General features: G+C 35.5%; 1 protein-coding gene across 2 annotated transcripts; it reads left to right on the top strand.

Moving 5' to 3' along the window:
- Nucleotides 1-958: 958 nt before the first annotated feature.
- Nucleotides 959-10,268, top strand: LOC136208644 (putative elongation factor TypA-like SVR3, chloroplastic). 2 transcript variants are annotated; one of them, XM_065999728.1, is made up of 15 exons: nucleotides 959-1,275; nucleotides 1,393-1,505; nucleotides 2,096-2,299; nucleotides 3,936-4,112; nucleotides 4,438-4,590; nucleotides 5,377-5,466; nucleotides 5,674-5,808; nucleotides 6,056-6,172; nucleotides 6,553-6,704; nucleotides 6,788-6,872; nucleotides 8,050-8,141; nucleotides 8,266-8,431; nucleotides 9,256-9,451; nucleotides 9,674-9,829; nucleotides 9,985-10,268. In XM_065999728.1, the coding sequence occupies exons 1-14, from the start codon at nucleotides 1,047-1,049 to the stop codon at nucleotides 9,805-9,807; spliced, it is 2,043 nt and encodes a 680-aa protein (XP_065855800.1). In that variant the 5' UTR covers nucleotides 959-1,046; the 3' UTR covers nucleotides 9,808-9,829; nucleotides 9,985-10,268. The 2 variants fall into 2 exon arrangements, with proteins under 2 accessions (XP_065855800.1, XP_065855799.1); XM_065999727.1 differs by having other exon boundaries at nucleotides 9,674-10,268.
- The last annotated feature ends 720 nt before the right edge of the window (nucleotides 10,269-10,988 follow it).

Below are 10,988 nucleotides of genomic sequence, written 5' to 3'. Positions count from 1 at the left end.
CTCTCTCCCAAGCTAAAAATTGGATTTATAAAAAATGGACCCGAGAACGTCGAGGAAATCGAATAACTATAGTTCATATTTACACTAATTGAAATTCGTCTCTAAAAACTAACCGATTTAATCAATATATACATAAAAAATTCATCCAAAATATGCTAAACGGGTGATTCATACCATTTCGCCTAGGTAGAAACGGATAGTTCATCCGTTTCTACCTAGGCGGAAACAGGTGGATCACCCGTTTCTGCCTAGGTGGCAACGGGTGAACTACCCGTTTCTACCTAGGTGGAAACGGGTGGATCACCCATTTCTACCTAGGTAAAAATGGTTGATCCGTTTCTGCCTAGGTAGAAACGGGTGATCCACCCGTTTCCGCCTAGGCAGAAACAGATAGTTCATCTGTTTCTCCGTTTCTACCTAGGCGAAATGGTGTGAATCACCAGTTTAGTACATTTTAGATGAATTTTTTCTCCGAACCCGGAGATGAAACTCGTGTTTTCGATTCGATTTTCAAATAAAAATACTTATTCAGAGATTTATTAGTCTTTTTCCTTTACCGTGTTTAAGTTTCATGAATGTTGTTCGGGTTTTTGAATTTCGAAAAAATTTGAAAGAATTTCAGTTTTTGAGTTTAAAAAATAAAAAGGGCAAAAAGTGTTAAAAAGAGGACAGTGATAAATAATTTAGGGACGGTAAATAGCAATCCACTTTTTTCAGTTGAATTCCCAATATTTATTTACATGGTGATATGAAATGTTTAAATCCAGCATCTCTATGAACCGGGTTTGAAATGAGGAAATTTCATAAATTCGTAGCAGACTATACCAATAAAATTTGGGCCTCCGATTGTATGGTATATCAACCCCAACTGATAACGTGGCAGAAGTTGGGCCTAGAAAACAAATGAAAAGTGCTTCTCAATTTTATCTATGAATTGAATTAGTAACAGCCTCATTTCAATTGATTTCTCTAATCCATTCTCCTCCTCTCCTTCTCTCTCCCTCTCTCGTTACCTCATTGAGCGAGAGTTTTGGAGTGGTCGAGCAATGGAGATGGCTACTTTTTCCTTCAACAACTCCTCTCTCCTTATCTCTAACCATACTCCTAGAAGGCACCTTGCTCCGTCTACTCTACTCACCAATCAACTCTTTGCTCTCACTTCATCTTCTTCTTCATCTTCTTCCCTCACTCGACCATCACTCAGCTGTCGTTCGCGCGCTCCCTTTCACACTTCTATCAAATGCTCTGTTTCTGGAGCTACTGAAACACTCCCTGGTAATTCATTTCTTTTCCACGTTCTGTTCAATTTTAGAACACTTCAATTTTAGGATACTTGTTGTTATGGCAGCATTTGATACTTCTAGTAGCTTAAATCTTCTTATATTGCTTCAGAGGAGAAGAAGACGCAATTAGTCAGGAGAGGAGATATAAGAAATATAGCAATAGTTGCTCATGTTGATCATGGAAAGACAACTTTGGTTGACGCTATGTTGAAGCAAGCCAAGGTAACACTTCAGAAATTTGTATCTAAATGGTTCATACATGTGTTAGAGAAAATTCACAGTTGCTCAAACCAAATTGGTCTTACTGGTTTCATTCAATGTTGCATTGCATTATTTTAGTTATGTATTTATTTACTTTTTTATTGCTATAAAATTAGGTTTGCTGTCATTTGACATTTTCTGAAGATCAAAATGTAAATTTCATCAAATGCAAACGAATTGTATATGTACTTTTTGGATCATATTTGTCAATTGATCTTCTGTCACATCTTGTCATGCCTTCACCATGCTGATTTTTGCAACAATAAGTATCCTTTTATAAAGGCTAAGGCTAACATAAAGCTTATGCTTCTCTATCTTTCCGATTGTATGTGTGGTCTAAAATATTTTGAAATACATTTAACTATTCTCACAAACTGCACTGGACAGTTACTAGAATGCTTCTTCCACATCATTTTGTTATGAATAAATAAAACGCAATTGCAGAGCTAAGTAGGAAGTAATTTTGATAAACAAAGTCATTCCACTTATTATCAATTATGGTGAAAGCAATGAACAGATTTCATATATTCATTTTCTACATTTGCTTGCAGGTATTTCGTGATAACCAATTTGTACAGGAAAGGGTAATGGACTCAAATGATTTAGAGCGTGAAAGAGGCATTACAATACTCAGCAAAAATACATCAATCACTTATAAGGATACCAAAATTAATATCATAGATACTCCAGGGCACTCTGACTTTGGAGGTGAAGTGGAACGCATCCTCAACATGGTCGAAGGGGTTCTTCTAGTGGTACTTTTCTGAACCTTCTGTTATATGGATGATCAGAATTTGAGTCTTCTAGTATGTCAGAGATTAATATAAGATATATTGATTGGGCCTTGAGCTTTTAGTTAAAGTGGTTCCATGACATGGTATCAGAGCCTCTAGGACCAAACGTTCGAGGGTTCGAGTCCTGGCAACCTCATTAATTTGTGGAATTAAAAACACATGGCGGGATGTGCATGTGTTGTACACGCTGCAAACCCAAGGGGCATTTGTGTGTGGGGGTGTGTCAGAGATTAATATAAGATCTATGATTGGACCGTAACGGGCTTGTGGAGTTGTAGGTCTGCACCTAAATATGTTCTAACCATTACTTTTTGGTGATTTACATTTTTAACACTGAAGTCATATAAAAGAATTTTGCTTCAAGGTGAAAAAAAGTATTTTCAAAAGCTAAATAATGTGCTAATCACGTTAACAACTAGTTGTACATATTCCTTTGCAATCATCTACAACTTAGGACATATTGCAGAAATATTTTATCAATATTAATCATTCTCCAAAATATGCAAACATGGTTGTAAGGGATACATCTAGATTTTTTGTTATTATTTTGAATCAAAAGTATTTTATATATTTTTATGAAGGTTTAAAAGAGATACTAAACTTACATATGTTTCTGTGTTCTATACATGGTGAAAAATAATTACACCATAATACTCTAGAAATTTTTAATTTGAAGCTCTCGTGCACCTTTTGAATATAAGAGTATTGTTGTACAGAAGAACGATTTTTGATGTGGTTTCATAGGCCATTTTATTGTTCTAGGTTTCATAGTTGACTATTCCTAGGCAAAAGTCGGTGTTACTTTGTCTTGTTGATAGGATCCTTAATTTTCTAATTTTTATTGTTTCTAGCCTTGAAGCAATTAAGGATGTCAAACAATCACAGTATAAACTATAGAAGCCCATAACATAATTTGAAATCTTGAAAAAACTATAGAAGCCCATAACATAATTCGAAATCTTGAAAAAATTAACTTATCAACAGTAATCTAGAGTTTCTGGCTTTTGACTGTCTTTTTCTTTAAATTTTTGTTCTCCATCTCGCCCTGCTCATTTCGTTTAATAGTTCCGATGCTAACTGTAGAATTTGGTAAATCCTATGGGGAAGGTTTTCAATGGAAGTTTGAATGCTGTCCTTAAGAAGTGTCGGAGATTAATATAAGATCTATGATTGGACCTTAACTATCAGCTTGAACTTTTAGTTCAAACGGTTCCATGACATGGTACCAGAGCCTCTTGAACCAAACGGTGGAGGGTTCGAGTCCTGGCAGCCTCATTAATTTGTGGAATTAAAAACACATGGCGGGATGGGTCTGTGTTGTATAGCTGCAAGCCCAAGGGGTATTTGCGTGTGGGGGTGTGTCGGTGGTCCTGGGTTCGATTCCTGGCAGCCCCATTTGTTGAGTTATTTGCAGGACATGGTAATATGGGCCTGTGTTGTCACGCTTCAAGCCCAAGTGTGCTTTCGCGTGTGGGGGTGTGTCCACTATTAATATGAAGTGGACCTTCTTTTTTTATCTGAAATCATGTGGTAAATAATCCTCTTACTTTATGGGATCGTCTCATCAGAAAATTGATGCAGCTTGTTTTCTATGTAGATAGATTCTGTCGAAGGGCCAATGCCACAGACAAGGTTCGTTTTGAAGAAGGCTTTAGAGTTCGGGCATGCTGTTGTTGTGGTTGTGAATAAGATTGATAGACCTTCTGCTCGTCCTGAATATGTCATCAATTCCACATTTGAACTATTCATTGAGCTCAATGCAACAGATGAACAGGTACCTTTTCTTTTTGAACGTACTATGTGCAGATTGCTCATTGGATTGAAACTCTCAAATATTAATCTAGATGTAGTGTATTCCTTAAAATCTCACAGACTAAAGCTTACCAGTTTGTGGTCATCAAGATGGCATGTGATAATTTTGTGTAGTATTAAGTAGAATGTCACTGAATAAAAGTGTTTTGAAGACCAATGAAAAAGTTGTAGGGAAATGAACTTCCATTTCCATAAATATTCTCTTCCTGCTTTCTGTTTTTTTTTTTCTTTCAGGGTTGACAGGTGTGTGAATGGTTTAATATAATGGGAAAATATTTTACTTGCAGTGTGATTTCCAAGTAATATATGCTAGTGGTATGCAAGGAAAGGCAGGACTATCTCCTGATAATTTGGCTGATGATCTAGGGCCGCTTTTTGAGTCTGTGATCAGAGTCATTCCCGGACCACGCATTAACAAAGATGGTGCACTGCAACTGCTAGTTAGTGATTGTTCCTTGTGTTCCCATTTCGACATTTCACTTTATACTCTTCTATTTTCTCTTTTTTCCATTGCTAATATTTCATGGTTTAAACTAGCACTAGCACAAGACTTCTACTACCAAATTTCATGAATTTGAAATGTGAAAAATCTATTATGGGATGGACAAGAAGCTTTCATGTGGAAAGACCATCATGCAGTAGAATAGCTCTTTAAAGTTTAAGAACCTCGCGGCTTCATATGAGAAATCATCAATTAATAATCTAAACTTACAAGTTGGTAGGACATGAGAGTAAAATTTAAGAACGTGCATGATGACAGGAACCTCTAGGAACAGCCCTCAGGTGGTAAAATATCATTCTTTGAATCAAACATATATATTCTGGATCTGTTTAATATTGAAGTTTTGATCCCATTCTTTAGCCTTGGCTCTATCAATATCTTAATTTGAATTCCTTGTAGATCGAGTCATTGAATGGAAAGGTTACTTTATTAAACATGTGCAAGCAATGCATATGTCTGAAGCTTTTACATCGATTATTAACAATAAGCTTTAGGAACATTTACATGTCACCATTGTCTGCTACATTGCTAAGATCCCTTGCCAAAAACATGAAGTAGACACCAAAGTTCAGAATTCAGAATATGATTTTGGTTCTTTAGACCTAGGGGAATGGTCGTGTTTGTATTCTTATATGCTGTTGATGTTTACTTTTAACCTCTTGTAGATTTTCTTTGTATTTTTATTCTCTTATATTCAATGCTAATTGCAATATACATATTTTAGACGACAAATCTCGAGTATGATGAACATAAAGGACGAATAGCTATTGGACGCTTGCATGCTGGAGTTCTTCGGAAAGGAATGGACGTGAGGGTGGGTTTTCCTGTATTTTGGAATCTGTATTAACCTTTTAGGAACAAGTATATATACTGGTTACTCCTCCTAACTTGATTTAGTTACTGAAACCTTCATGATTCTTGAGCAATTATTGGTATTATTTACAAACTCGTATTAGAAAGGCTTTTGGTAATTAATTAAAAGGAAACAATTCTTGTCTTACATTTGTTGTCAATTTCTCAGATATGCACACCAGACGATTCATGTAGATTTGGAAGAGTGAGTGAGCTGTTTGTGTATGAGAAGTTCAGTAGAGTTCCAGCTGCAACTGTAGAAGCTGGTGATATTTGTGCTGTCTGTGGAATTGATGATATTCAAGTAAGCTTTCACTCACTCTCCATTTTGTACAGAGTATGGAACTTCCTTTACTGTTCTTTTGTCAACCATAGGATCTTTGTCTCTTAAAAATCAATGAACACAACTTTGTAAGTGAAACTTTGTATCTTCAGAAATTAGACAAACAAAAGCAATAGCTACTGTGTAATCCTATTATAAATTATTTAATGAACTTATCTTTCCCCTTCAGAATTTATTTTTGTGATTGATTTAATTTTTCATTGATCAGATTGGGGAGACAATTGCTGATAAAGTATCTGGGACGCCATTACCTTCTATCAAAATAGAAGAACCAACTGTGAAAATGTCTTTCTCCATAAACACTTCACCATTTGTTGGCCGTGAGGTAAGACAATTGTATTACTTATAATTATAACGATCGCAACTTCATCGGTTCTTTCTTTGCCTTTCTCCTGATGAGGCCTGCCTTTGGACAATTTTGTCAATTGGCAGGAAGCAAAAGTATGCTAGGCATGAGACACTTGTTTTGCACATTCATATTCATACTAAATATCCTTGCATAGTTTATTCAAAATGGTTTAGCGAGGTCTGTCTAATTTTGTTGGTTTTATAATCACGTTGCTAATTTTTTTTCTTTACTACTGTTTTGAAATTTTAATTCATCAAACGAGCCTGCTTGACAATGCATATCAAGTATTTCAGTGATTTTTGAAATTTCATGTTTCCAAGTCACTGATAATCTTCAGTTTCTTCTCTCTGTTTCAGGGAAAATATGTTACCAGCAGGAATTTACGAGATCGGCTTTATCGTGAGATTGAGCGAAATTTAGCTATGAAAGTTGAAGATGGTGAAACTGCAGATACATTTATTGTCAGTGGACGTGGCACCTTACATATCACCATATTGATAGAGAACATGTAAGGATAAGCCAGCTTCTTGTTCTTTCTATTTTTCTTTATCTTGCATTTTTTTTTGGTTTGTTTTATATTTAGTTTTTCAGGCGAAGAGAAGGATATGAATTCATGGTGGGGCCTCCCAAGGTCATCAACAAAACAGTGAATGGCAAAGTGATGGAACCGTATGAGGTGGTTTCCCAATTAAAGTTTCTTTTATTTGACAGAAAAACAGCCATAGAACATATTATCTAAATGCATGATGGCTGGTGTTTGCCGGATCTGATTTTCCTCATGTCAGTGATCTAATTAATTTTTACTGAGTATTGATGCATATATACACATGAAAAATGCCCTAAAATTTATCTGTGTTTATGCGCAAGGTTTGCTAAGTTTAGGTTTGTTAATAGTTTGTCACTTTTCTGTGATCATATTGCAAGCAAACACAATGGACCGGTTGATCTGAAAAACAAAAACAAAAACAAAAACAAAAAAACAAAATTCATGATTGGCCCCTAAACTTTGTGACTTTTCTTCTATTGAGCCCCTATTATTTTATTGTTATGAATAAAGTACAATAAGCATGCCAACACAATGCACTAGTTGATTGAAATTATTGCGCAAAAAAAAAAAAAAAGTTATCTGGCTCTGTCTGATTTTATTGACTGTATTATGCCCACCTGCACATATTCAGATGTGCTATAATGCATCTATGGTTTGTTTGTAAGGTTTCCACAACACGATATAATATACTAAAAGCTGAGTTTCTGCACCTTTCATTAAGTTTGTTTGTTGATCTTGTGTCACTTGTGTGTGTCAATAATAAATAATAATGCCAGCAAAACACAATGCATTGGCTGATCTATATAGGAAAAATGCATTACTGAGCCCATAACTTTTGCAGCATTCTCTATTAAGCCCTTTTGTTTCATTATTATGAATCAAACACAACAATATTCTACACAATGCCTAGATCCAAATTTTTGAGAATATTTGGATACTAAACTTGGCTTTTCACTATTGAGCTCTATTGTTTTTCTTGTTCCAGATTAAACCTTCAAACAAATTATAAATGCTTAGTTTGAGCCTTTAATATTTTACTTTGTTGTATTTAGCCTTGAGCTTTGCATTTTTGTTTTTCATAATGATTAATGTGAACATTCATAATAGTTCAAGGGAAAAATACAACACAGTAGACCATTAGACGCTGATTGCTAGCATTTCTTTTTTCATTGTCACAAACTCTGAGGCCTTGTGTTGATACTAATTGATATATATACGCTAAGGTGCATCACAGATAACTGTGATAATATGATATTGCCTAGAATTTCATGGTATACTTTTTCTCAAACATGTGGAATGATGGCAGATTGCTTCAGTGGAGGTACCAGAAGAACACATGGGGTCTGTAGTTGAACTCCTTGGAAGAAGGCGCGGGCAGATGTTTGACATGCAAGGAGGGTATGTCAAGTGTTCTCTATGGTTTAACTTCATCCATATTTATTAAAATTTAAAGATAATGGTCATACTTTAGCACTTCCCTTTGGTGATATTGGTGCTCTGTAATTGACTATCTTATGTTTAGATCGGAGGGAACAACATTGCTTAAGTATAAAATTCCTACTCGTGGCCTTCTCGGAGTGCGGAATGCAATTTTAACGGCTTCTCGTGGCACAGCACTTATTAACACAATATTTGATAGCTATGGACCTTGGGCTGGAGATATAAGCACAAGAGATCTGGGTTCACTGGTAATTACTAACACTGGGCTTATTTTAGAAATGTGAAATTACTATGTAGAAAGATGATATATTTATGGTACACCCTCTGTCCCAGAAATAATTGATTTTCATTTTTCACACAGTTTAAAAAGTATAGTTAATGTAGTACAAAGACAATACAACAACAACAAAGCCTAGTCCCGAAATGATTCAGGGTCGGTTAACATGAACCATCATACAAAACCGTGAAATCAAGTCGTGTCAGCGACATAAATTCTCTCCCTCCATTCCGTCCTATCCACTACCATATTTTCCTCAATCCCCAATAAACTCATATCACTCTCTGTTATCCTCTTCCAAGTTTGCTTAGCTCTTCCCCTACCCCTCACCATTACATCCCTTTGCCACTCTTCAATCCTCCTAACCGGCGCATCAAGCGCTCTTCGTCTTACATGGCCAAACCACCTTGGTCGGTTTTCACCGATATGAGAGATGATTAGTGGCTAATTTAGATACAATTTAATAATTCTGTTTCATACTTCTTATAAAACATCATATATCTAATAGGGGCATCTTAGGAGACTAATAATTTTGTAAAGGAAAGTGGATTATAATTTAGGACAAATAGAAATGAAATACGGATTATCTTTGCGGAACGGAGGAGTATGTTGTGCCCTACACATGAGCATATATATTTGACGAAAATGCATAATCTGTCGACATTGGAAAAATGTTCCTTAGTTTATTGGTGCTAATGAAATGATAATAAGTTTATGCGAAACTTCTGGGAGATGAAATGCAACTTTGATTTGCTTTACAGCATCAAACTAAATGACTAAGAAACTGATTTTCAGGTTGCCTTTGAGCAAGGAACGTCTACATCATATGCGCTTTGTAGTTCACAAGATAGGGGGCAGTTGTTCATTGGTGCTGGAGTGGACGTTTATAAAGGTCAAATAGTCGGAATCCATCAGCGGCCAGGCGACCTATCACTTAACGTGTGTAAGAAAAAAGCTGCAACAAATGTGCGCTCAAACAAGGAAGTAACAGGTAAACGGCTTCTCATGCCCTTATCTTTTATCACACTTGAATTTTGGTCATTGCATAGTGCATATCATAATATTGGTAGAAAACAATGAGACTCACGAGTTACTTATTTAGAATGCTAATGCTTGTCTATGGTATTTGAATTATACTCAATATGTTTGAACTCCTACGATGATGAGGCTTCATTTCTTGCATTAATGGCTCATATTTCCTATCTTCACGCAGTGGTTCTTGACACCCCTTCGGATTATAGTCTTGATGACTGCATCGAGTATATTCAAGAAGACGAATTGGTAGAGGTTACTCCCTTAAGTATCCGAATGTGCAAAAATCCAAAGCTTGGGAAAAAGACGAGATGAAGAGCATATGGACGTTTATCAGGTGAATTGAGCAGCAAATACCATTGCATTATTGCATAATGAATCTAAAAACAATATAAGCTGTATAGATTAAGATGCAAACACCATTGCATAATGAATCTAAACACAATATGAGCTGTATAGATTAAGACGCCTCGTCATTTGCCCTTTTCTCAGGTTCCACCGATCCTGAATCAATCACCTTGTGTAATAGCACTCATATAGAAGGAATTATTTGAGAATGCCAAGCATATGAAGTTTTGCTTCCTTAATACAAAGCTTGTATAGAAAACTATACAACATATTCACCAAGACATTTTGTTAGGACATATTTATAAGCAGTTGAAGATTCTTAGGAGCTGTAATACTGATTCAATGCAGTCCCTCTGTAATGGAGGCTGAAGATGATGTATGCAAAGGCCTTGAAATAAGCCTGTTCTTTATTAAAAGTTTTTCTTCTTTGTTGAAAATTCTCAAATGGTCTGGGTCCTAATGGAGCTGTCCAATGAGAAATTGGTATGTAATATTGCTGATGTGTCAATTTCTCATTGGTTAGGTCCATATGAACCCGGACTACTTCTCAGTTTTTTTTTTTTATTGAAACCTTACCTTGCAACCAACCCATGAAGTGTACTATCTATATTCTACAACAATATTAGGTGGAGCAAATGATGGCCCTTGCTTTTATAATATTTATGTGATGTGCACTATTTATATAGATTGAAGCAAATTACTATATTCGTCCCCGTCTACGTATCAGTCGACATTTTTCACAAATTTTACGAACAGAAGCTCTTATTTTCATATTTGCGATCCCTTAATTTTTGAATATACATACTTTTTTTTGACGAAACTAAGTTTCTTTAAATTTTGAAATCTTAAATTCTATTCCTATGAAAGGCAAAAGTAATTTTAAAGTTGAAAAAAAACTGCACAAGATGATAACTTACTTGTGTTTGTGGCGACTTGTGGAGATAACTATGTAAGAGCCGAACTTTGGCTTGCTTTTGAGCTTGACACTCTGTTCATGAAGTTTGCTCGCGATCAGCTCGTTAATTCTGTTGATGAACAACTCATTAATTATGACCTTTGATTAATGTACATTTGAATTTTCGTTAACACAAAACTATATAGTTTTATAACCTACAAATCCAAGTTGTTTTACATTTTCTCCTTTATAG

Source organism: Euphorbia lathyris, chromosome 10 (genome assembly GCF_963576675.1).
Source record: "Euphorbia lathyris chromosome 10, ddEupLath1.1, whole genome shotgun sequence".
In the NCBI taxonomy this organism is placed as follows: Eukaryota; Viridiplantae; Streptophyta; class Magnoliopsida; order Malpighiales; family Euphorbiaceae; genus Euphorbia; species Euphorbia lathyris.
The sequence above is the reverse complement of the archived record's forward strand: the minus strand, read 5'-3'. Positions and strand labels throughout refer to the sequence as shown.